At 41.3% G+C, this 13353-nt stretch overlaps 1 protein-coding gene across 1 annotated transcript in view; it reads left to right on the forward strand.

Annotated features, from left to right (window-relative positions):
• Positions 1-10583, forward strand: part of LOC142662633 (cell adhesion molecule CEACAM8-like) — a 64327-nt gene extending 53744 nt beyond the window's left edge. Inside the window, exons 8-11 of the mRNA XM_075840844.1 lie at positions 3943-3975; positions 5650-5682; positions 7179-7211; positions 10506-10583. Coding sequence (XP_075696959.1) covers positions 3943-3975; positions 5650-5682; positions 7179-7211; positions 10506-10583 — 177 coding nt within the window. The remainder of the gene's footprint in view (positions 1-3942; positions 3976-5649; positions 5683-7178; positions 7212-10505) is intronic.
• Positions 10584-13353: the final 2770 nt, after the last annotated feature.

Below are 13353 nucleotides of genomic sequence, written 5' to 3' on the forward strand. Positions count from 1 at the left end.
TTGAATTTTGCATAGGAATACAATTACTACCTGAATTTTATTATCAATATTAATTCTTCCGTAAATACGGATAACTACTACTATCTAGACTTTGTAGTGGATTTATGGAGGAACTAATTTTTCTTCAATAAGGGATCCCCCATTATATCATTTTGACACAGGATGAAATCTGTTCAATTCTTTTAATATATATTATATGGGATATGTCCAACCATACACATATGTATATGAAATACAAATAATACTTCAGGGGAAGCAGGGAAAGAGAACCATTACCTGTTAGGGCATTAGGACCCGGGTCCCCACCACCCCCAAAGTAGAATCGATTTCAATACAATCAATGTTAGTTTGATAATTTTACTACTAGATTTCATCATATTAAACATATGCGTATATAAGACTATGGTAAATAATAGGAGCCGTCGTGAAATTCCAAGGGGGGCAGGAATAGGGATCCAGTGTCCATAGAACAATAGATCTCCAATTCCCACCACCCACGGAGAGCTAAACGCAAATCCCATCACTATAGAAGATTGCAAAAAATGAAAATTATGTTCATTCATTTTGTATTATTTATCCAATTGATTGATCATTCCATATTGGGAATAAAATTGCTCATACTCATACCACTGAAGACAAATTATAATTATATGGAAAATGGGGTATCCAGACCAAAGACATATTAAAATTTTATTATCAGGTTTCCAAAGAAAAAAACAAAAAATATATCAAATCCAAAAGTTTCACACCCAATTTTCCTAAATCATTCTCCAGGGATGACATAATAAAGGTCCCATTTTTTAATCAAACATTCTTTTATCAGAGATTGTTTATATCCAACACTGACTAACTCGAAAATACCGAAAGTTGAGGGAAATATAAAACAGCCTCTTGGCTCCCAACTGTTCAAAGGAACATATTAAATTTAATTTCATTATTTAGTCCCCTGGGATTCAAAGTTCTCAGTGTATAAATCCACATAGTTTCCTTTTGGAGGAGTGTTCGGTTGAGATCACCTCCCCTTCTGTCTTGGAATAGTTGATAAATCCCCATGAATTTTGGGCCAGTTGGTGATTGGGCATGGTATGTTTTAAAATGTGCAGCTAGAGGATTTGCCATTTCACCCTTGGTGATGTCTCTAATATGTTCGCTGATGCGAACATGTAATTCTCGTTTCGTTTTCCCAATATATTGTTTCCCACATGGGCAAGTAATGGAGTAAACGACCATGGTTGAGCGGCAATTGATGAAATTATAGACTTTGAATTCCCTTTTGTGTTCACTATCAAGAAAGGTGTCTGATTTTAAAACGTACTTACAGCATTTACAAGAGCCACACATGAACATTCCTTTTGGGCGTTTCTGTAGCCATTTCTCATTACTTGGGGTCCTTCTCTTAAACTCAGAACTCACCAACATATTCCTCAAAGTGGGGGCCTTTCTTGGAACCATACTCGGTACATTCCCCACTATTGAGTTAATTCTTTTGTCCAAAGTTAAATGTGGCCAGTTTTTGATCATCAAATTCCGAAGTATGTTCCAATGGGACCCATACCTTGAAATGAATCTGACTCTATTGTCACTGTTATCTTTTTTACCTCTCTTGAGAATTTCCTCTCTATTCTGCCTAGATGCCCTATTGTATCCTTTCTTGATCATTTTTTTGGAGTAACCCCTATCTTCAAAGCGAGATGATAGATCTTGTGCTTCGCTTTTGAAGTCCCTGAAATCAGTACAGTTACGGCGAATTCGAAGAAATTCGCTTATCGGGATCCCCTTAATTTGAGAGGGAAAGTGATGGCTACTTGCTGCCAAAAGGGTATTACCTGATGTTGGTTTCCGATATGTAGTCGTTTTTAATCTATTTCCTTCCCTATGAATATTAAGATCTAGAAAGCTAATGTGATCTTCACTATAAGTAAAGGTCAGAAGGATATTTAATTTATTGGAGTTTAAATCCCCAATGAAACTTTCAAGTAAGTCCAATGGTCCCTTCCAACATAAAAGAACATCATCCATGTATCTAAGCCAAGCGGAGGCGCATTTTCTGAAGAGAGGATGAGGGTATACTATAAATTCTTCCCACCAGCCCAAGTGTAAACAGGCATATGATGGTGCACAAGAGGATCCCATGGCTGTTCCACGAATCTGACGATAGAATTTGCCATCAAAAGAGAAGCAGTTATAATTCAAAACGAATTCCAACATTTCAATAATAAATTCATTTTGATGGGCCCAGTCTCCTCCTCTCCTCTCCAGAAAATGCGCGGCCGCTTTAAGGCCAACATCATTTTTTGATTGCTTCAATGAACCTGCCTTGGTCCATTCCAGAGACATTGAAGGGGTCTTCCTTTTAAGCAACTGCTGATCTGACATTGAAGATTCCGGGAACCATTTCTCCCTCAAGATTTCTGCCTCCTTAGGTGTGTTGAGAACGTGGGTGACGCCATTTTTAGTAAAAATTAGCTTAACTGGATATCCCCATTTGTATTGTATGTCATGATCACGTAGCTGCTTGGTAAGTGGAGCAAACTCTCTTCTACGGTTTAAAGTGGCTGATGACAGATCTGCATACATAGATATACCAGCGAAACGTTCAGGAAGTTTTGAGTTTTTAAAAGCAAATTTTAAAATGGACTCTTTTGTCTGGTAAAAGTGGATTTTTGCCAGAACATCCCTTGGTGTCGTTTGTGGGAGATGTTTGGGTTTGGGCAGTCTATGCACTCTGTCGATGATTAGATCTCTCTGTTCTGCTTCTGGTAGAATGATGGTAAAGTAATCAGTCAGAAATTCTCTAAGCTGAGCAGGTTGAATGGTCTCAGGGATGCCACCAAACCTGATGTTGTTTCTGCGTGAGCGATCCTCCAGGTCAGCTAATTTTAGTTTAACCGCCATTATATCCTCGTCTGTATCGTTCTGTGCATCTACCAAAGTGTTGTATGCAGAGGTAAAATCATCCATCTTACTTTCAAGATGTGATGTTCTGTCCCCTATATCATTAATATCTTTAGATAATGAAGTAAATGCAATGTGGAAGTCTTTTTGTAAAGAACTGCACAGTTCAGACATCAAGCCCCTCATACTCTCCAGACTGATAACTGATCCCTCATGGGGAGTAAGCACAGGCAGGTCACATAATTTAGATGCTGTAGATGAAGATGGCACTCACCTGTGATCTGTTTTATGCAGCAGAGGTGGGCAATCCGAGGGGTACTCAGGGCTGGGAGATGTGTCTGTGGCTTGGTGAGTCAGCAGAGGAGCGGCACACTCCTTCGTTTCTTCATGGCCGGAGCGTCCGGCGCCATTTTGTGTAATTCCCGCCGGCGGATAGTAAGAGGTAAGAGTTGCCGGGCCCGGGGTTTTAGGTCTGCCTTCCCCCATTTCTGTATTCTAGGAGCCTTGTCAGGGGATCCTGTGTTGTATCTCCCGGTAATCTGCGGTGGAAGTGCTGTGTGAGCCGGTTTAGTGAAGGTTAGGTGTGGAGCTCCGAGTTATGCGACCGCTCTCCTCTGCATTCGGCCACGCCCCATTCACTTCTTAGGCCATGTATAGACGTGGCAGAATTTTTCCGTGGTAATTACGCATTGAATCTACAGCAAAATTTGACAGGTAATTCAGACGTTGCGGATATCACAGTGGACTAGACGCAGATTTCAGCCTTTGCATTGCAATGGCTGAATCCCGCAGTGAAAATCTACTGCTTTTCCGATGGCGGCCATGCATGCCTATTTTCTGCAACGAGTTACCTAAAAAGCCATAGAAAGTAATGAGAAAAAAGTTTGCTGCAGATTTCCACTGCAGACTGTCCGCAGCGGAATTCCACAGCAATTCGGCCACATCTGAACATGCCCTTATATTTATATGATGTGTTTAATATATTTTTACCAATATAATCTTATACCATCATATCAGTTCTGTATTGACTGTTATTTACATTTGCAGGCAGAACAACCACAGGAAGACTCCTCATACATGGTGAGTAGAGAAAATGTGAACTCCTGTACCGTTTTGCAGAGCTGAGTTGTGAAGAATACATACTGATTTATTTATTTTTTCTCAATGTCAACTTTTTATGAAATTGCTATAAGACATGTCATAGAAGTGTGGTCCGTGGGGGCACAAGGTGGAGATTTAAGTTTTATTGAACTGCAGGAATATCAAACTGACAAACCATAAACTTTAATGGAGGAAAATCCCTACGAAAATCCTTCAGAATCTAAACCGCAGTACCATGCCTACCCACATGGTGTGCTGTCATAAAAGGATCATCCACTCTGGACAGACCCCATATGACCTATTAGGTTGTATGAATGCAGGGACTCCTCATTATTAGGCAAAAACAAAGGGGTGGTTAAATGCGTTTGCCCTACAGAGTCTTCTGAAACATGTTATTAACCACAGTGCAAATCACCAGCAGCTTCCTTTTTCTTAGAAGGCCGCATCAGTCAAACTATGGTAACACCTGGGACTCACCAGCAGTGCCACCAGCGCCAACCACAGTGCCCGCAATACCTGCCACAAAGTCTCTAGAGTAACAGCCACTATACGCCCAGTCAGCACTTATCTTTTCTATGCTCCTTTGTACCATAGAGTGGAAAATTCCTCCCTAACTCCTACTGGCAATCAGACAGATCCCCAGATAAATATTGTGCATTACTACCAGTATCCTTGATATTTTACCTGTATATAGGGACTGAATATTTTAGCAAACTTGGACTCCTATGTTATACTGTATTATTACTATTAGTCCTCATGCACACGACCATAGCCATGTGCACGGCCGTCATTTTCTGGTCGCCGGCAGCGGAGTGTCAGCCGCGAGCCGCCCACAAATCGCGGGCCGTGCACATGGCTGTGTGCATTATTTTCTATCTGCCTGGACCGCAAAACACGGCCGTAATAAGCCATGTCCGTTCTTTTTGTGATCCAGGCTCCTGGACCATGCACGGACCATGGAAACCACGGTCGTGTGCATGGACCCATTGAAATGAATTGGGCTGCAATCCTCCCGTGAATTTTCGGAGGAATTGCAGCCGCAAAAGCACATTCGAGTGCATGGGGCGTAATATGTAATATTGGGATTCGTTCACTTTTCTGATATTTTTTTAATAAGTTGTCATAGGCACTACAATGAAAAAAGATGAAATAATGTAAACTGCATTGAATTTTTTTTTTTTTAAAGAATTTATGTAGTCAGGAAGTCTCCATATTCACTTCTTACGCCATGTATAGACGTGGCAGAATTATTCTGTGGTAATTACGCATTGAATCTACAGCAAAATTTGACAGGTAATTCAGACGTTGCGGATATCACAGTGGACTAGACGCAGATTTCAGCCTTTGCATTGCAAAGTCTGAATCCCGCAGTGAAAATCTGCTGCTTCTCCGCTGGCGGCCATGCATGCTGCGGAATGATATATCTGCACCGCAGCCTATTTTCTGCAACGAGTTACCTAAAAAGCCATAGAAAGTAATGAGAAAAAAGTCTGCTGCAGATTTCCACTGCAGACTGTCCGCAGCTGAATTCCACAGCAATTCGGCCACATCTGAACATGCCCTTATATTTATATGATGTGTTTAATATATTTTCACCAATATAATCTTATACCATCATATCAGTTCTGTATTGACTGTTATTTACATTTGCAGGAAGCACAACCAGAGGAAGAATCCTCATACATGGTGAGTAGAGAAAATTTAAACTCCTGTACCGTTTTGCAGAGCTGAGCTGTGAAGAATACATACTGATTTATTTATTTTTTCTCAATGTCAACTTTTTATGAAATTGCTACAAGATATGTCATAGAAGTGTGGTCCGTGGGGGCACAAGGTGGAGATTTAAGTTTTATTGAACTGCAGGAATATCAAACTGACAAACCATAAACTTTAATGAAGGAAAATGCCTACGAAAATCCTTCAGAATCTCAACCGCAGTACCATGCCTGCCCACATGGTGTGCTGTCATAAAAGGATCATCCACTCTGGACAGACCCCATATGACCTATTAGGTTGTATGAATGCAGGGACTCCTCATTATTAGGCCAAACAAAGAGGTGGTTAAATGTGTGACTGTGTTTGCCCTACAGAGTCTTCTGTGACAACCTCTTAAAGTTGAAGCATGTTATTAACCACAGTGCAAATCGCCAGCAGCTTCCTTTTTCTTACAAGGCCTCATCAGTCAAACTATGGTAACACCTGGGACTCACCAGCAGCGCCACCAGCACCAACCACAGTGCCCGGAATACCAGCCACAAAGTCTATAGTAACAGCCACTATACGCCCAGTCAACACTTATATTTTCTATGCTCCTTTGTACCATAGAGTTTGAAAATTCCTCCCTAACTCCTACTGGCAATCAGACAGATCCCCAGATAAATATTGTGCATTACTACCAGTATCCTTGATATTTTACCTGTATATAGGGACTGAATATTTTAGCAAACTTGGACTCCTATGTTATACTGTATTATTACTATTAGTCCTCATGCACATGACCATAGCCATGTGCACGGCCGTCATTTTCTGGTCGCCGGCAGCGGAGTGTCAGCCGCGAGCCGCCTGCAAATCGCGGGCCGTACACAATGGCCTAGTGCATTATTTTCTATGTGCCTGGACCGCAAAACACGGGCGTAATAAGCCATGTCCGTTCTTTTTGCAATCCAGGCTCCTGGGCCATGCACGGACAGTGGAAACCACGGTCGTGTGCATGGGCCCATTGAAATGAATTGGGCCGCAATCCTCCCGTGAATTTTCGGGGGAATTGCAGCCACAAAAGTACGCTCGTGTGCATGGGGCCTAATATATAATATTGGGATTCGTTCACTTTTCTGATATTTTTTTAATAAGTTGTCATAGGCACTACAATGAAAAAAAGATGAAATAATGTAAACTGCATTTTTAAAAAAAAAAGTAAAAGAATTTATGTAGTCAGGAAGTCTCCATATTCACTTCTTAGGCCATGTATGGACGTGGCAGAATTATTCCGTGGTAATTACGCATTGAATGACAAAAAAGTCTGCTGCAGATTTCTACTGCAGACTGTCCGCAGCTGAATTCCACAGCAATTCGGCCACATCTGAACATGCCCTTATATTTATATGATGTGTTTAATATATTTTCACCAATATAATCTTATACCATCATATCAGTTCTGTATTGACTGTTATTTACATTTGCAGGCAGAACAACCACAGGAAGACTCCTCATACATGGTGAGTAGAGAAAATTTGAACTCCTGTTCCGTTTTGCAGAGCTGAGCTGTGAAGAATACATACTGATTTATTTATTTATTCTCAATGTCAACTTTTTATGAAATTGCTATAAGATATGTCATAGAAGTGTGGTCCGTGGGGGCACAAGGTGGAGATTTAAGTTTTATTGAACTGCAGGAATATCAAACTGACAAACCATAAACTTTAATGGAGGAAAATCCCTACGAAAATCCTTCAGAATCTCAACCGCAGTACCATGCCTGCCCACATGGTGTGCTGTCATAAAAGGATCATCCACTCTGGACAGACCCCATATGACCTATTAGGTTGTATGAATGCAGGGACTCCTCATTATTAGGCAAAACAAAGGGGTGGTTAAATGTGTGACTGCGTTTGCCCTACAGAGTCTTCTGTGACAACCTCTTAAAGTTGAAACATGTTATTAACCACAGTGCAAATCGCCAGCAGCTTCCTTTTTCTTACAAAGCCGCATCAGTAAAACTATGATAACACCTGGGACTCACCAGCTGTACCACCAGCACCAACCACAGTGCCCGGAATACCAGCCACAAAGTCTCTAATAATGGCCACTATACACCCAGTCAGCACTTATCTTTTCTATGCTCCTTTGTACCATAGAGTGGAAAATTCCTCCCTAACTCCTACTGGCAATCAGACAGATCCCCAGATCAATATTGTGCATTACTACCAGTATCCTTGATAATTTACCTGTATATAGGGACTGAATATTTTAGCAAACTTGGACTCCTATATTATACTGTATTATTACTATTAGTCCTCATGCACACGACCATAGCCATGTGCACGGCCGTCATTTTCTGGTCGACGGCAGCGGAGTGTCAGCCGCGAGCCGCCCGCAAATCGTGGGCCGTACACATGCCCGTGTGCATTATTTTCTATGTGCCTGGACCGCAAAACACGGGCGTAATAAGCCATGTCCGTTCTTTTTTTGCGATCCAGGCTCCTGGGCCATGCACGGACCATTGAAACCACGGTCGTGTGCATGGGCCCATTGAAATGAATTGGGCCGCAATCCTCCCGGGAATTTTCGGAGGAATTGCGGCCGCCAAAGCACATTCGAGTGCATGGGGCCTAATACAGTGGAGGAAATAAGTATTTGATCCCTTGCTGATTTTGTAAGTTTGCCCACTGTCAAAGTCATGAACAGTCTAGAATTTTTAGGCTAGGTTAATTTTACCAGTGAGAGATAGAATATATAAAAAAAAAAAGAAAATCACATAGTCAAAATGATATATATTTATTTGCATTGTGCACAGAGAAATAAGTATTTGATCCCCTACCAACCATTAAGAGTTCAGCCTCCTCCAGACCAGTTACAAGCTCCAAATCAACTTGGTGCCTGCATTAAAGACAGCTGTCTTACATGGTCACCTGTATAAAAGACTCCTGTCCACAGACTCAATTACTCAGTCTGACTCTAACCTCTACAACATGGGCAAGACCAAAGAGCTTTCTAAGGGTGTCAGGGACAAGATCATAGACCTGCACAAGGCTGGAATGGGCTACAAAACCATAAGTAAGACGCTGGGTGAGAAGGAGACAACTGTTGGTGCAATGGTAAGAAAATGGAAGACATACAAAATGACTGTCAATCGACATCGATCTGGGGCTCCATGCACAATCTCACCTCGTGGGGTATCCTTGATCCTGAGGAAGGTGAGAGCTCAGCCGAAAACTACACGGGGGGAACTTGTTAATGATCTCAAGGCAGCTGGGACCACAGTCACCAAGAAAACCATTGGTAACACATTACGCAGTAATGGATTCAAATCCTGCAGTGCCCGCAAGGTCCCCCTGCTCAAGAAGGCACATGTACAGGCCCGTCTGAAGTTTTCAAATGAACATCTGCATGATTCTGAGAGTGATTGGGAGAAGGTGCTGTGGTCAGATGAGACTAAAATTGAGCTCTTTGGCATTAACTCAACTCGCCGTGTTTGGAGGAAGAGAAATGCTGCCTATGACCCAAAGAACACCGTCCCCACTGTCAAGCATGGAGGTGGAAACATTATGTTTTGGGGGTGTTTCTCTGCTAAGGGCACAGGATTACTTCACCGCATAAATGGGAGAATGGATGGAGCCATGTACCGTCAAATCCTGAGTGACAACCTCCTTCCCTCCACCAGGACATTAAAAATGGCTCGTGGCTGGGTTTTCCAGCACGACAATGACCCGAAACATACAGCCAAGGCAACAAAGGAGTGGCTCAAAAAGAAGCACATTAAGGTCATGGAGTGGCCTAGCCAGTCTCCAGACCTTAATCCCATCGAAAACTTATGGAGGGAGCTGAAGATCCGAGTTGCCAAGCGACAGCCTCGATATCTTAATGATTTACAGATGATCTGCAAAGAGGAGTGGGCCAAAATTCCATCTAACATGTGTGCAAACCTCATCATCAACTACTAAAAATGTCTGACTGCTGTGCTTGCCAACAAGGGTTTTGCCACCAAGTATTAAGTCTTGTTTGCCAATGGGATCAAATACTTATTTCTCTGTGCACAATGCAAATAAATATATATAATTTTGACAATGTGATTTTCAGTTATTTTTTTATATAATCTATCTCTCACTGGTAAAATTAACCTAGCCTAAATATTCTAGACCGTTCATGTCTTTGACAGTGGGCAAACGTACAAAATCAGCAAGGGATCAAATACTTATTTCCTTCACTGTATGTAATATCGGGATTCGTTCACTTTTCTGATATTTTTTTAATAAGTTGTCATAGGCACTACAATGAAAAAAAGATGAAATAATGTAAACTGCATTTTTAAAAAAGATGTAAAAGAATTTATGTAGTCAGGAAGTCTCCATATTCACTTCTTACGCCATGTATTGACGTGGCAGAATTATTCCGTGGTAATTACGCATTGAATCTACAGCAAAATTTGACAGGTAATTCAGACATTGTGGATATCACAGTGGATTAGACGCAAATTTCAGCCTTTGCATTGCAAAGGCTGAATCCCGCAGTGAAAATCTGCTGCTTCTCCGCTGGCGGCCATGCATGCTGCGGAATGATATATCTGTACCGCAGCCTATTTTCTGCAACGAGTTACCTAAAAAGCCATAGAAAGTAATGAGAAAAAAGTCTGCTGCAGATTTCCACTGCAGACTGTCCGCAGCTGAATTCCACAGCAATTTGGCCACATCTGAACATGCCCTTATATTTATATGATGTGTTTAATATATTTTCACCAATATAATCTTATGCTATCATATCAGTTCTGGATTGACTGTTATTTACATTTGCAGGAAGCACAACCACAGGAAGACTCCTCATACATGGTGAGTAGAGAAAATGTGAACTCCTGTTCCGTCTTGCAGAGCTGAGCTGTGAAGAATACATACTGATTTATTTATTTTTTCTCAATGTCAACTTTTTATGAAATTGCTACAAGATATGTCATAGAAGTGTGGTCCGTGGGGGCACAAGGTGGAGATTTAAGTTTTATTGAACTGCAGGAATATCAAACTGACAAACCATAAACTTTAATGAAGGAAAATCCCTACGAAAATCCTTCAGAATCTCAACCGCAGTACCATGCCTGCCCACATGGTGTGCTGTCATAAAAGGATCATCCACTCTGGACAGACCCCATATGACCTATTAGGTTGCATGAATGCAGGGACTCGTCATTATTAGGCCAAACAAAGAGGTGGTTAAATGTGTGACTGCGTTTGCCCTACAGAGTCTTCTGTGACAACCTCTTAAAGTTGAAGCATGTTATTAACCACAGTGCAAATCACCAGCAGCTTCCTTTTTCTTACAAGGCCTCATCAGTCAAACTATGGTAACACCTGGGCCTCACCAGCAGTGCCACCAGCACCAACCACAGTGCCCAGAATACCAGCCACAAAGTCTCTAGTAACAGCCACTATACGCCCAGTCAGCACTTATCTTTTCTATGCTCCTTTGTACCATAGAGTGGAAAATTCCTCCCTAACTCCTACTGGCAATCAGACAGATCCCAAGATAAATATTGTGCATTACTACCAGTATCCTTGATATTTTACCTGTATATAGGGACTGAATATTTTAGCAAACTTGGACTAATATGTTATACTGTATTATTACTATTAGTCCTCATGCACATGACCATAGCCATGTGCACGGCCGTCATTTTCTGGTCGCCGGCAGCGGAGTGTTAGCCGCGAGCCGCCCGCAATTCGCGGGCCGTACACAATGGCCTAGTGCATTATTTTCTATGTGCCTGGACCGCAAAACACAGCCGTAATAAGCCATGTCCGTTCTTTTTGCGATCCAGGCTCCTGGGCCATGCACAGATCATGGAAACCACGGTCGTGTGCATGGGCCCATTGAAATGAATTGGGTCGCAATCCTCCCGTGAATTTTCGGGGGAATTGCAGCCACAAAAGTATGTTCGTGTGCATGGGGCCTAATATGTAATATTGGGATTCGTTCACTTTTCTGATATTTTTTTAATAAGTTGTCATAGGCACTACAATGAAAAAAAGATGAAATAATGTAAATTGCATTTTAAAAAAAAAAGTAAAAGAATTTATGTAGTCAGGAAGTCTCCATATTCACTTCTTAGGCCATGTATGGACGTGGCAGAATTATTCCGTGGTAATTACGCATTGAATGACAAAAAAGTCTGCTGCAGATTTCTACTGCAGACTGTCCGCAGCGGAATTCCACAGCAATTCAGCCACATCTGAACATGCCCTTATATTTATATGATGTGTTTAATATATTTTCACCAATATAATCTTATACCATCATATCAGTTCTGTATTGACTGTTATTTACATTTGCAGGCAGAACAACCACAGGAAGACTCCTCATACATGGTGAGTAGAGAAAATTTGAACTCCTGTTCCGTTTTGCAGAGCTGAGCTGTGAAGAATACATACTGATTTATTTATTTTTTCTCAATGTCAACTTTTTATGAAATTGCTATAAGATATGTCATAGAAGTGTGGTCCGTGGGGGCACAAGGTGGAGATTTAAGTTTTATTGAACTGCAGGAATATCAAACTGACAAACCATAAAGTTTAATGGAGGAAAATCCCTAAGAAAATCCTTGCGAATCTCAACTGCAGTACCATGCCTGCCCACATGGTGTGCTATCTAAAGGATCATTCACTGGACAGACCCTAAATGACCTATTAGGTTGCATGAATGCAGGGACTCCCATCTATTAGCCCAAACAAAGGGGTGGTTAAATGTGTGACTGCGTTTGCCCTACAGAGTCTTCTGTGACAACCTCTTAAAGTTGAAGCATGTTATTAACCACAGTGCAAATCACCAGCAGCTTCCTTTTTCTTACAAGGCCTCATCAGTCAAACTATGGTAACACCTGGGCCTCACCAGCAGTGCCACCAGCACCAACCACAGTGCCCGGAATACCAGCCCCAAAGTCTCTAGTAACAGCCGCTATACACCCAGTCTGCACTTATCTTTTCTATGCTCCTTTGTACCATGCTGCAAGAAGGAAGATAACGTATTACTTATTGTTCCTTTATTACTGTCATGTTAGATGAAGCGATCTGTGTTATATCATTGTCCCAGGAAAGAAGTGTCATATACTGGGACAGTGGGACTGTCTTGTGGATTTGGGTCACCTTGGTGGCATGCTGAACCTTATTAAGTATTGGGTGGCACCTCACAGTTTGGGCAGCAGTGATCTAGACAGGAATTATTCCATGTACCAATTACTAATGTACTAGTTAAAAACATTTTATTATTTTAGGGACCGTTAAGAAACATTTACTCATTACTATAGAATAAACTTAGTGCATAGAATATGAGTAACAACACAAAGCAGATATATGTAATATTCCTAATACTATTCCCATACTTGCCCCATGATAATGAAATATAAACAGATTTCTTAACATATTTTATACTTTATATCATATTTTATCATTTAAATTGACCTAGTGGTAGTTCATTTATACATATTTATCTTGCAGGGTTTGCAGTTCAGATCTGAGGAAACATACACTGAGCTGAAAACATAAGAGATTTCCATCACTCACACAAGAATATCTGTATTCATTAGAAGTCAATGACGACTCCGGCCAAACCTGAAAACTGACTGGAGTCCTCCCTGATCTCCGTCTTCTTCCCAAGTCA

The sequence above is a fragment of the Rhinoderma darwinii genome, chromosome 10, assembly GCF_050947455.1.
Source record: "Rhinoderma darwinii isolate aRhiDar2 chromosome 10, aRhiDar2.hap1, whole genome shotgun sequence".
In the NCBI taxonomy this organism is placed as follows: domain Eukaryota; kingdom Metazoa; phylum Chordata; class Amphibia; order Anura; family Rhinodermatidae; genus Rhinoderma; species Rhinoderma darwinii.